Genomic DNA, 13163 nt, shown 5'->3' with positions numbered 1-13163 from the left:
ATATTCAGATACATATTGAGTGTACACTTTTGCAGGCTTTTTGTTTGTCTTTTAAAATGAGTGAACCACCCACCCACTAGGCAGCGCATTCGCTGCCGAAGCCACCTAGAGTGGCTTCCTCCACATTTGGGGTGGCTCCGTGGAACTGCTCCTGGTCTCTAAGCACTGACTGCCTCTGCTTTCAAACGGGAAAGCTGAAAATACGTGAGCGCAATGTCATGGTGAGACCCTTCTCTCCTAAAACTGACCAGTTTTCTCTTGTAGAATAAAATCTATGTTTTTTTTTTAAAAAATGGTACCTCACAGATATCATCAGTAACATCAATAGACAGAGTCCCTATGGCGCTTTTCTTTCTGCAGGCGCTAGGCAGTTGTTGGTCTAATGACTAATATTACCAACTGGTGTGAATACTCTCTCTTTCTCTCTCTGTGTGTATAAAATTTTGCAAGATATCCACCTTCCAAAGTAAAAGATGAACATTTTTCTACATCTATCTTCCTGGTCAGAACTCAAATTAGTCTTAAAAGTTCATAAAACTATTGTATAAAATCTAAAAGACAGAAACATGTACACCAGGTTTGAGTTCTAAGGTCCATTCGGCCACTGGTGCACCTGTCTGAGTGGGTTTAGCTGAAGTTTTTCAATTCTGGTTTTTCAGTTCTAGTTACATTACTACACTTTTCCTTCATCACCAGCATCCCTGCGGGCTCTGAGCCAATGTAGTTACAATTATAATACTCAGATACTATGTCACGTTGTTTAAAATAAAAATATTATTGTTGTTGTTATTATTGTTATTATTATTTATACACTATTCTGCCTGCACTCCAGAAGAAGGCACCAGCGCTCATTATAGACAGTTATGAGCCTCCATGTGGTTGCTGGGAATTGAACTCAAACCTTGGAAAAGCAGCCAGCAGAAGCACTCTTAACCTCTGAGCCATCTCTCCAGTCCCCTTTGAAAGAAATTTTAAGCAAATTCAGATGTTGCTAAAATACAGTCATCAAGCTGATCCTAAATTATCTCTTCTTTTTAAGCTTTATCCTCAATCTAGATCTATGAGGACTCCCTAATCACTACTCCCACACTCTCCCCAAGAGCGTGGTGGGTCATAATCCATGATTAACTAGCTCTGGGGCCCTGTGAGTGCTACACTTTGGATCTTCTAGGTAACCTCAAATGCAAGGTACTAAAGACTCAGCGACCAGCCATGATGCTGATGGAAGTGTTGGAACCATGCAAAAGAGCTTGCTGGGAGAAAGCTCAGTCACTGAAGGCAAATCCTTAAATGTATAGAGATACATTGTCTCTTGTCTGTCTCTTCTCTCCTCCCTCCTTCAGCACTCGTGGACTGAAACATTAGAAACCGAGTCCCCCCCCCGTACCCCCTCCCTCTTTGTGAGCTAAGGCCTCACATGTCCTGCCACCACACCAAGGAGGCAACTGGCACAGCGCCCACCTAGAAAGCCGAACACGTGTCCGCTGGAGAATTTGAAACTGTCACGCCGCAAGTTCTGAAAATGCACTGCTTCATCCTGTGGCACCCTGAGCTGTCACTTAGCTTAGAATTCAGACAACGTTCTTCTTAAAGTTTCTTCCAGTGAACCACCGAGGATGACAGAAAGAGCTAATATCTTAAAATCACATTTCTCTGGAAATCTTACATTTTTTAAAAGCGGATCATGAAATAATTCTTTAAAAAGCACAAAAAACTGAAACTATGAAAGATTACTAATGTCTTCCAGTAAACTGAGAACGTGTGTTTTTCCTACTAAGACCCACATACAGCAGTCCCTAAGACACACTGTCAAACAATGTGTGAGACTCAGAAACTTTATCCTGGGTCCATCTGTCTAACTCCTTCCATTCATACCCCAGAATCTCCAGTTCTGTAATGAATCCTGTTGTTCCCCTTCCCCTCTCCCCTTCCTCACTCTCTCTTTTTCCCTCCCTCTGTCTTCTCCCTATCTCCTTTCTCCTCTCTCTCTATCTCTCTCTCTTTTTCTCTCCCTTTTATTTCTCTCTCTCACAAGGAATATAAAAGAATAGCAAGAAAACTAGTGGTGAAAATAAATCTTATTAAACAGTTTCAGATGAAGAATTTAATCTCATTCTTAAATGTGTTCACCATTACTACATATTCACAGATATGAAAGAATAACTAGAAATGTATACTCCAACTGTACCTAAAGCCAATAGTTCACACTGTTGGGGATAAGTATGTGTTCTCTTAAGGACAATGATGGAAGAGTGTGGTAGCTGGACTATATAACAGTATGTGAATTATAACCTTACAGGGAAATAAGCCTTGTTCTTTCAAAGAGTCAAGGAGGGTGACTATCTGTGGAAGAAACAGATACAGCAGTCATGACCTCCAGTCACTACTCATTTTACTTTGACTGTTCCAGGCCTCATGTGCAAACTTTAAATGATGCGTTCTGCTAGGATGAGGATGTTTTCTTTGCTTTTCTCACCGTGTGGGAAGTCATCATTTCTCTGCTCCTTAATGCCAACCCTCCCTCGCGCAGCCATGACCCAGCTGTTTCCATGGACTAACCACGCACTAACCATGCACTAACCATGTAGTAGGGTTCAGCAGAAGCCTAGTCTAGGACACTCTGGTCAAGAACTATAGAAAAATGACAGCTGTGGGTCTTTGTTTAAAGAAGATCCTTCCATTTGAAATAGAAAAGAAAAAATAAAGTAGAAAAAATGTATCTAAAAGAAGTAGGGTTCACACCAGGACTGACACGTGTGAACTCACAGAGACTGGGGCAACATGCACAGGGCCTGCACAGGTCCAAGACACGTGGGGCCCCAGTGCTGAGAGCAGAAGTGGACATGGGCTCCCATTCCTAACCCGGAAGCCATCTCCAACTGATAACCACTCACAAAGGAAAATTTCATTTTCTCCAGCAGAATCTCACTGGGCATCCAAAGCACACTTAAGGGCAGGCCTGTGTGCAGCAGAAGACGCCAATACAAAATGATCTCGGCGGTATTTCTGGAGATTTTTGTCTCATGTCACTTTGTTTGGGCACTTTTTATCTTATTGGCCTTTTTCTAGTGTATTGTGGTTTTTGACTTTGTATTTTTTATGAGTTTTGGGTTTGTATGTGTGTGTGTGTGTGTGTGTGTGTGTGTGTGTGTGTGTGTCTGTCTGTCTGTCTGTGTATGTGTATGTGTTTCCTATGTTTTTTTTTCCTTTTCTAAAATTCTCATCTCGTTGTTTTGGCTTTGTTGTTGTGTTTTGGTTTTCGTTTGCTTGCTTGCTTGCCTTTTAGGGTGTTTTCCCTGTTTGTCCTTTGAAGACAGACAGAAAGAAGGCATAGGAAGGAGTTGGGTGGGTGGGGAGGCAGGAAGTATCTGGGAGGAAGGAGATGGGAGAGAGGAAACTGTGATCAGAAGAAGGCTTACAGAAGGCCTGGCGCTGTGCATGTCCCTGGTAATCAAAAGGACAGTACTGCCTTGTTGGCTTTGGCATGAGTAGAAGGAGGGAGGGAGGGACAGCACAGGGTTTGGGAAAACTTCTAAGAGACTTGAATCTGATCCACTATTGCAGGAAAAAACAAAATCCAGAGGGAAGGCCGAGGGCCCTGTTTGCTATATTCTGTAATCAACGTGTATATGATGGAATTTGTTTTCATCAAACAACGATCGTGAAAATATGTGAGTTGATGAACACTGTAGATGAATGAGTTTGAGTGTTAAAATAATTGGCAACTTAATGGATGAGAAACAACTATGTCTATTTATGTACACATTCTGCGAGCGTGTTCATGAGCACATGGGTGAGCAGGTACGCATGCCTGTGTATGAGCATGCGTGTGGACCAAAGAGCAACCTCAGATGCCATTGCTCAGGCTACACCTATATGCTGTCTTCTGAAACAGGGTCTCTCACTAGCCTGGAGTCTGCCAACTAAGCTAGGCTAAATGGTCAGTGAGGCTAGGGATCCGCCCGAATCTACCTCCCCAGTCCTGATAGTCCAGGAATGGACTGCAATGCCTGGACTTGTTAGGTGTGTTCTCACAACAGAACTTAGGCTTCGGTGCTTGCAAGGCAAATGCTTTCCCAAGGGAGCCATCTCCCTGGCATTGTATGTCTTTTTGTTTAAAATTCTTTTAACTTTGCTAACATTATAATTCAGTAAACTACCCTGTGATGCCATTGGGATAATATCAAACACCCAGAAAAGTCCACAGTGTTTCTCAAAGTGTAAAGACGGATTTAAGAGAATGTTTTAGTCATTGGTGAAAATTCCACACGATTGTTCAGATTTGCAAAGGAGTTTCAATGTTTTTACTTTACACCCAGAACTGAAAGTTCTCTAAAGTGAGGGATCATGTTGAATAAAGACTATTACGTCATTTTCCAGTCAGACCTTAGACTAGTCAGGGTCTTAGTTAACGTACACAACACTTTGATATTACTTCCAGCAAATCCTAGAATTATTTCACTTACACTGACATATGGCCACAGTTCTGCCCTAGGGAAGCCATCATGGCCTTGTACCTGCTCTTTGTGGTTTAATGACTCACTTCCCTGCTTGATTTTTCTCTAACAACTCTAGGAAGCCCTAGTCACAGAGTGGCAATAGTTTATTTAGAGATAACTGAAACAGCTACATAGAAAATCCACAGAGCATATTAGTCCTTTGCTTATGCGGGATGGTTGATTTTCTATGTCACCACAGCTTGGAAGTCATTATAATATTAATTATAAGTAAAATTAACTAGGAACTGGAATCCAAAAGGAGACATTTTCAGATAGTATTTGTTTCTAACCCATTTCATTTTACATTATTTACCAAGAAAATATGTAGCATTCATTGTTACTGTAGGCTTGTGTCACAAAAGGCAGTCAAGTTGGCCATTAAAGACCTGTGTTCTGTATAATGACCACTCTTGATAAAGGCATGGAACACACAAACTTCCTTACAATGTGCACTCTCTGCATTGGAAATTAAACTCGACGATCATCTGTATCAAGGATACAGATTGTATATATTGAGTTTCGTACAATTTCATTTCCGGTCCAAACATTTCTCTAAAACAAATAAATATAAATGGAAGCTCCCTCCAAAAAAAAATAATTTTTGGAAAAACAGAATATCATCAATGATGCGATTATCTCTGATTTGCTGAAGGGTCAATTTAGATTTAAAACGTTTATTCTAATTTTGTTGGCTGTTGAGTCTCAACTGTCAAAACAGAAGAACAACTCTGAGAAGGAAGTGGCGAGCTCATTTCCAGCTCATAGGACAGCCTGGCTCTGTGGAACCAAGTGACCTGTGACAGCCACGCCCCACACTGATGAGGAACCCTGGCCTTTTGTCTCCGAAAGCACGTGAGCTGCCATAGGCAGACGGCAGCTCTGCTCTGACCAATGATGATGTGCCTCCCTCCCTGTTTTTAATGTACTTTACTCCAAAGGCCAAAGCACAAAGAATGATTCCCGTGTGTAAGATCAGTGCTGACGTGGGAACACTGCTCGCAGCCATACTGTGATCCCCAACCTACAAACAGCTGTGACTTGATGTAAAGCAACATTCTCCCGCAGTCACACCTGATGTGTGCCTCTGGACAAAGGCATGGGAGGCAGAGGATTGTGAGAATGGACGGAAGGGCGACAGGGTTGCCTCGGCCTCCAGACCAGCACTGGTCAGCAAAAACAAGAACCTCCCCTCATCAGACTGTGCATGTGGCTTAAAATGTGCTGACATCAACAGTTAGGGAGGGACAAGATCAACTTTAGCAATGTGTTTTACTTCAGTACAGTCAAAATGTTGTCTCTTAACTCATAACCAATATGTGCTCATTACTGGTTCATTTTATATGCTTTGCTTATCTTTACACAGGGTTACGAGTTACATTCATTCAGCACTTGTAATTCAATTTATGATTTCAAGTGCTGAGAAGCAACATATGGCCCAAGGGTCTTTATTATTAAGGGCCAGAAGAGAAGAGCTCTTCATGCTGACGCTGGGGCTCAGCAAATACTACACTAATGGGCAGCAGAATGTGTAAATGCCTATATGCCATTAACTTCTCATTGAGTCATACTAAAACAAAACTTATAATCTTCCTTACATAATAAAAAAATTACTGAGTAGAACTTTATCAAATAAAATGATTAACAGAGTTATCTGCCTCACTTCTTGTTGACAAAAATCCCAAAATTGATATGTAATAATTATTCTGCACTGCCAACTGAGGTTCTTGACCACCATTTCCACTAGCATTCATGAGTAAGACATTCTACATTTGTCAAAGTATATTCTCCTGTGACTGTGTGTTTATTCTCTACATATCATAAACACAAATGTGTACTTTTACTAGAGAGTGAACCCCTGGTCACTGAAGAAATTCATCTGCTTTAGTACTTTCATACATACACAGCATGAAACATAGATGGAAGGCAATGACCTCATCTTTATGTGTGTGTGATCAAGTGTGTGGGTGCAGGAGGATGTCAGAGGTCATTGCCAGGTGTCCCTTCAAACATGCTCCAACTTAGGTTTTGAGTCACTAAGCCTGCAGGCCCCTGATTGGCTGAGTAAGGTCTGCCCACCCTGGAGAAGCAGGTGTGAGCTTCTGCACTTGGCTTTTACGTGGGTGCTGGGGGCTTGAACTCAGGTCCTCCTTCTTATTCGAGCACTTTACATACGCCCGAAACCATTTCCCTGGCTCCACAATTATCTATTTATATACCATATCTCACCAGCTCAAATTCAAGTAAATAAAGTCCTCTTAAGCTCACCTGCCCTCTGTTAATTTGAACAATAATCATGGTTTCTAAGGGTGGAAGTTCACTCTTTACTGAGGCTAGGCTACAGTGGCCTATCTAATCCTGCCTCCCTAAGGATCCGTAGACTGAAGCTTAGACAGGGAGAGGAAAGGGGGAACTCATCTTCCGAGACAAAATTGGAATTTTGTTACACACTGTGACGTCTTTTGATAATTATGTTTTTGTTGTTTCTTTATTACTATGTTTTATTTAGAATCTCGTGGTCTCCACCAGAGACCACTACAAAGCTGCCATTCCTATTTTGGCTCATAGGGAAAAATTATTTAAGAAGAAAAGGTCTATTGGGTAATTAATTATAAGTCATCATGGTAGGCTGTCTGCAGTGGTGGTATAGAAATCTTCACTTGGTTGCGACAAGCACTCCACTTACCCAACTGTCTGCTTCTGTCTTTACTCTGCTGGTGAAATCATTAGAGGGCTTAAAGGGAGAGAAAACAAACCAGGCAGAGCCTCAGCCAAAGGTACAAGGATACAGTCCCTTCCGGGAAAGAGGATTTTGTGGCGAACCATCTCTCCCATGATGCATCCCACAGACCATATATCCACTAGAACAGGAGAAAGGGAGTGAAGACAGAGGAGGAAAGCAAGGTTAACTAAGGCAACCTGCTGTAACAACTGGAAAACAACGTTCACATCCCACCTACAGTGGCGTATGTGAGTTAAGATCTGCACTGAACTACCACAAGGTTTCTAAGGAGAGAGCTGATTCATGTGTGCATGAGTGGTTGGGGTCAGGGGCAGGAGAACCAACAGAATGAACCAACAGTATGTTCAGGCAGGTGCCAGCTAAAGGCCGTGGAGTTTTGATAGCATTTGCTGGACTGTGTTCACTTCCCGTTTTACTCCACTGTGTGGAGCAGAGCCACAAGAGAACACCTGTTTGTCCCAAATAAGCATTCATTCAACCAAATACAAGAGACTGGGAAATGGTTGGTGAGCTTTGCAAGTGAGAAATCTTAATTCCTGTGTTAGACAGTTGATTTTTTCACTCAGAAATTATCCTTTAAGATAAACATCAGCTTTAATTTCTATCTGAAATATTTTGAGAAAGTGATAATTTAGAATGCACACAAAGGAGCCATTTAGAAGTGAAAATGCATAAAAGGTGTTAAAATTTAAGTACATGTGCTTATTTCCCAATTGTCTGTTAACCCAACACGTCTCTTCCCAACCTTAACTTTCTGGGTTTCAGTTGATTAGTAAGGAGGGGATTTTGAAACAAAAACATTCAGCGGAGTTGCTCAGAGGGGGGGAAGGCAGGGTGAGGTACACAGGAGGGGCATGCCTGAGGCAATGTCAAGCTGGGTTTGTTTGTTTGTTGTTTGTTTCTGCATGATAACCACCCTCTGCTGAGAGGGAAGACAGCAGGAGGGTACCGAGACACTTCCATTAACCGAGAGAGGCTAAGAATGAAGGCTTTCTTGTCACTTTTTGTACCCGTTCAAATAAGGAAAGGGTCTGTGTGATAAAGACCTAAAATCCCAGACCAGGCAGCCAGGTTCTGTACATCCTCAACTCTCTTACCTTTTGTGACACAGAGAAATCATAGGAAGGAGATCTGCTAAATGCAATCAGGTAATTAGAATATCCCAAACCCCAAGCATTTATCACTTCATTAGGTGGAAATAGCTTCCCCTTGAAATAGACAATAAATCACTGTTAACTACTGTCCTTAATTCCTGACTTTTCTTTAACTGATCATGCTTGGCTTTTACTTGGGAGGAGGACTCCAACGACATCCAAGTGAGCCTGGCTTTAGAGGGGCCGATTTTCCCCTTGACACACACAAAGACATCAATAATTCTGTTCTTCCCTAGACTGGAAGTACACAAGTAACTGCTTTTAGCTTCGGTGGCCAGAGAATTTTTATCAATGCACTCCGCAGTAACTATATTCAACAACACAATAGTAGTTGTTTTCATAAAATGTATGGAAATAGATTGCTAGGAATCGAATATATATAATTAAAAAATCGGGTGTTCAGGGTACATATACAAATCTAACTTAAAGAGAATATAAATTTTAAGTATATTAAATACGGTTTTCAACATGGCTCTCTATAATAAGTATTCCAGAAAAAAAAAAAAGATAGATTGTTAGGCGTTCTAAGAAGCACTTTATAAACCCCCTATTTTAATTGATCAAAAGTCAGTTTGAATTTCAAATATTTTCTATATCTTTCACACGTTCTTGTACATTAGATTTTCTTGTAAAAAAAAAAAAAGTATAATTTAATTTTTTTCCCGTTCTGTGGCCTCTAGAATTTGTTAAGATTTACTAGATAGTTGCTGCCCTAAATATTACTTACAGAGCGTTTGATATACAAACAAGAAGCTTATAGTGTGAATAGTTAGAATAGCGCTAACGCCGCTGTTCATTTGGTGTGTGAAGAATGTTGTTCCAAGATTCTATAATCCCTTCGTAGTCTTTCCTGAGGACCACAGGCATCGACCTGAGATGTGACAGAGAAGCCCAGGGAACTAAAGCATCTCTCTCACAGGTGTCGGGACTATGCCCCAATTCAGTTAGCAGCGGTTCTTGTCCCTGCTGAGGCCCGTGTGCCCTCAGCTGCCGCAGGCCTGAAGACTCACTCTATCTCAGCTGTTTCCACCTATCACACTTTAGAGTCCCTGTAGCCCGGCCTGCCTCACAGAAACACCCTTCACATTCCTCGCGCAGGCTGAGCGCTATTTAAGAACGCTGGCAGCTGTTTGTCTCCGAAGAATTGGCCTATAACAAAACGAGCATAACTCCCAGTGATCTAGAGCTCGGACCCGCTCCTTCACCGTTCCGGAACCGCCCCTACCGTTCTCCTTGTAGCCCATTCCCAGGATGACCTCGGGGGCTCTGTAATATCGCGTCACCACATACGGGGTCATCATGAAGCTTGTGCCCGCTGTCCTGGCCAGTCCGAAGTCGAGGATTTTCAGCGTGCAATCAGACTTGACTACAATGTTGCTGGGCTTTAAATCCTGGCAATAGGAACGGAGGTGGGTGGTGAAAGTGAGTATCTACAGGAACCACAATTTCTTTCTAATACTACATAATGGCTTGCTGCAGGGCCCTGAAGGGTTATTGTGTCGAGTTTACAATTAGTTTTAGATTTCTAAAATGCCCTTATAAGGGTTTTTGGGTTTTTGTTTGTTTGTTTCTTTGTTTGTTTTTGGTTTTTCAAGGGTTTCTCTGGCTGTCCTCCACACGAAGCTCCGCCTGCCTTTGCCTCCCAAGTGCTGGGATTAAAGGCGTGTGCCACCACCATCCACCCTTACACAATATTTTAAGTTCAGAAGAGAACTGTATAGTTATTTTTACAATTTAGGCTCCTATTGGGAAGAAGCCTTGGGGGAATGACGTCATTGGCTGTCATCTCTTGGACTTCCCTCTAGGACAGCATAAACCCTTTAGGGTACATATCATTTCTAAGCCTGACAGGGTTGCAGATCAGCGGAGTCTCATTTAGGTCGCCGGAAAGGAAGTATGGAAATAAGCCGTCTTATTTCGGCTACTCATCCGACTTCCCACCGTCAAAGGGCTAGGAAACTCGAGGAATTTCAGAAGTTGATGCTCAGTAAGCCAATATTCAAACTCAAATTCTACCAGAGCACAGACTAGAAGTCCCCTCCACGCATCACTCAACCGGGTGCTAACGCTGCCCGCTAGGAAATTACCAAGTCCTTGCTGTGTGAGCACCCCTGCCTGAGAAAATAATCCAACGCTCTTTCCTCTGTCCATACTGCCCGCCCACCCCCACCTCCCCCCCCGGCAGTCAGCACCCTGCAACGCTAAAGCGAGCGCTCTCACCCTGTGGATAATCCCGGCAGAATGGAGATGCTTGATGCCACACAGCATCTGGTACAGCAGGTAAGACATCCGCTCGTGGTCCAGCTCCATCTGAATCACCTGACACAAGTTGGCGTCCATCAGCTCCATCACTAAGTAACTGGAAGGTAAATCCACGACGTTAGTTGTTAGTTGCGGCACCTCCGTGCTCAACCCATGCGCCACCGACAACCCTTCTGCGGGGGTCGTCTAAGGCCATCAAAACACACAGATGTTTATCTTCCGATGTATAACAGTAGCAAAATTACAGTTAGGAAGTAGCAACAAAATTCATTTCGTGTGGAGGGTTTTTGCCACAGCATGAGGAACTGTAATTCAAGGGTCACAGCCTTAGGGAGGTTGAGGACCACTGATCTAGAACGACCTTCAGTCACCCTTGGAACCCTGCACTTAGTCAGAGTTTGTTGAACTCCCCAACGCTGTAATTGCTTGAGCCGAGACTATGGAAAACTTCCCAGACTATCATGAGTGACAGCTGCAGTTACTCTACAGAGGGAAGACAGCAGCGGCAGCATTTGTTAGCCCGTGGTTTAGGTCCATCTGTTTCCTAGCCTCTACCTGATCTACTTTTCCCTGTATTTCCTTAACTGTCTCCCAAGCATTATGATGACAACTGAGGAAAGACTGAGGACAGCCACGCTTGAAAGGGTGCTGCAGCTATGGGAAGAAGAAACTGCTCTACAAATACTGCCCCTCTGTCTACGTTTGCCGCTGCCTTCCTAGACAGATAATTTCGCACAAAATTTAAGGTTTCGAAAAGACAGGAAAAAATATTTTACAAATAAATTTACCCATCCTAGAAATCTCACAGAATTGATGAGCAATGTCTTCTTTGCTTCCCTGGTCTACCAAGAGAGTGGAAGAACAAGGCGCATGGGCCAGAAAGAGGCAGGCATGTCCCTCGGGAGGTCACAGAACAGCATGGAAGAACTTTCCCCATATACTGCTCTGGGTTCTGTCCCTTAGGTCCCTTTGATCTTTGCAAGGAATTTCATCCCTTTTGTTCTTATTCCTATTTCTTGTTTTTGTCATTTCTTCTGGAGTTCTCTGACTGAGCGCTGGGCTCAACCTTCCTTCATTACTTTTGTTGTTTTGTTACTTACACATCTTGGAACTCCTCCAGCGTTTTCTGGGGTGTGAAAACATTTAATAAGCTAATAATCTGGAAGAGAGAGCATGAAAGAGACAAAGAAGAGAAAGAAAACAGAAAGTTAATTACTTTTAAAGTATGAACGAATTTATTCACTTAGTAAATCCATGATGGAAACAGAAAAGATTGGAAAATTTTCTGGGCTGTCTCATAGTGTGGTCTCAAGTGTGGTCACTTTCTCAAGTGTGGTCAGAAGCACATAAAACCTGTCTGAGGGTTAGTGATGAAATCATATCGTCAGTTCTGGGGCAGAATACAGCAAGGAAAGACCCATGAATTGCACTGCTTCTTGCGAGTCCGGATTGCACACAAGCTCCACAGGAGGTACAGTCACTGAAAGACAATGAAATCCTCACCAAACCTGCCCAAGGCATCATCACTTCTCCAGATGCAAAAGTCAAGCTGTGAGTTCTGGCGCTGAAACTTCACTTACTTCCATATGCTAATCAAATACTGCTTCAAGCAATGTCCCAGCACTAGGGGCAGGAGGAGTGTACTGTGACAATAATGATGATGAATTTAGGAGAAAGCAGGTTGAGAAGTTAGCTAAATTCAGCTCTAACAATTTAGCTTCTTACTTGAGTGACTGTGAATTAGGCGATAAGGTTTGGCTTCTAAAGCAAGTAAACCTACAAAACCACATTCGTCACAATCTCATGTAACCTATATGTGTCAATAATCCCGTAAATCTGCCCATTTAAATATCATACATTAATGTGTCAGTGGGGAATGAAAATATAAACAAACGGGGAATAGTCTACTTAACATGTAGATGTTCATAGAAAACCACTTTACAAAAAAACTTAGTTTGAGATATAAGCAACTTCAGATCACAAACGAATTCAATGGCTTGTCATAAAGTTCCTAAGTAACATTTGAACATAAAAGTGGTTAAAACAATACAATTCTAAACAACTGGAAATGCATCATTTCAAAAATTTTTCCTTGCTGTTGTTTGCATAAACTATTAAGAAAAAAGCTACAAAGTGTCCAGTGTTTGTGGTAAAGTTTTGAAGTGCCTACTGTCCCGTGGACTCAGGATCAGCTCAGGTGGAGCAATGTCCCTGTCACTTAAACTTCATTTGTTTCCCTCATGTCATCTAAACCTCACAAAGTAACCTTTTACTGCAGAGCGATTTTTTAGGAAAGTTGGACTATGCACAGGGAACACAATCACACATACTCGCACATTTGCACATGGGCGAGAACACACACACACACACACATGGGAGTGAATAATGTCACTCCCATCACCTGCTGGCGTTTAAATTAATCTGCGAAGCAACTTTACAGGCAGCTTTCAAAGCCAGTCTCTCCTGGGCCATCCCTTTTTCTGTGCGCTTATTTCCTGTTTTCCCATG

At 42.4% G+C, this 13163-nt stretch overlaps 1 protein-coding gene across 5 annotated transcripts in view; it reads right to left on the bottom strand.

Moving 5' to 3' along the window:
* Positions 1-13163, bottom strand: part of Mapk10 (mitogen-activated protein kinase 10) — a 273729-nt gene that overhangs the window by 62940 nt on the left and 197626 nt on the right. For all 5 annotated transcript variants that reach the window (XM_055594495.1, XM_055594494.1, XM_055594496.1 and 2 more), the window contains 4 exons: positions 11756-11814; positions 10614-10752; positions 9619-9784; positions 7286-7357 (listed from right to left, as the gene is read on the bottom strand). In XM_055594495.1, coding sequence (XP_055450470.1) covers positions 7286-7357; positions 9619-9784; positions 10614-10752; positions 11756-11814 — 436 coding nt within the window. The remainder of the gene's footprint in view (positions 1-7285; positions 7358-9618; positions 9785-10613; positions 10753-11755; positions 11815-13163) is intronic.

The sequence above is a fragment of the Psammomys obesus genome, unplaced genomic scaffold, assembly GCF_907164565.1.
Source record: "Psammomys obesus unplaced genomic scaffold, mPsaObe1.curated_primary_1811, whole genome shotgun sequence".
Classification (NCBI taxonomy): Eukaryota; Metazoa; Chordata; class Mammalia; order Rodentia; family Muridae; genus Psammomys; species Psammomys obesus.
This window is presented reverse-complemented; position numbering and strand designations above follow the sequence as displayed.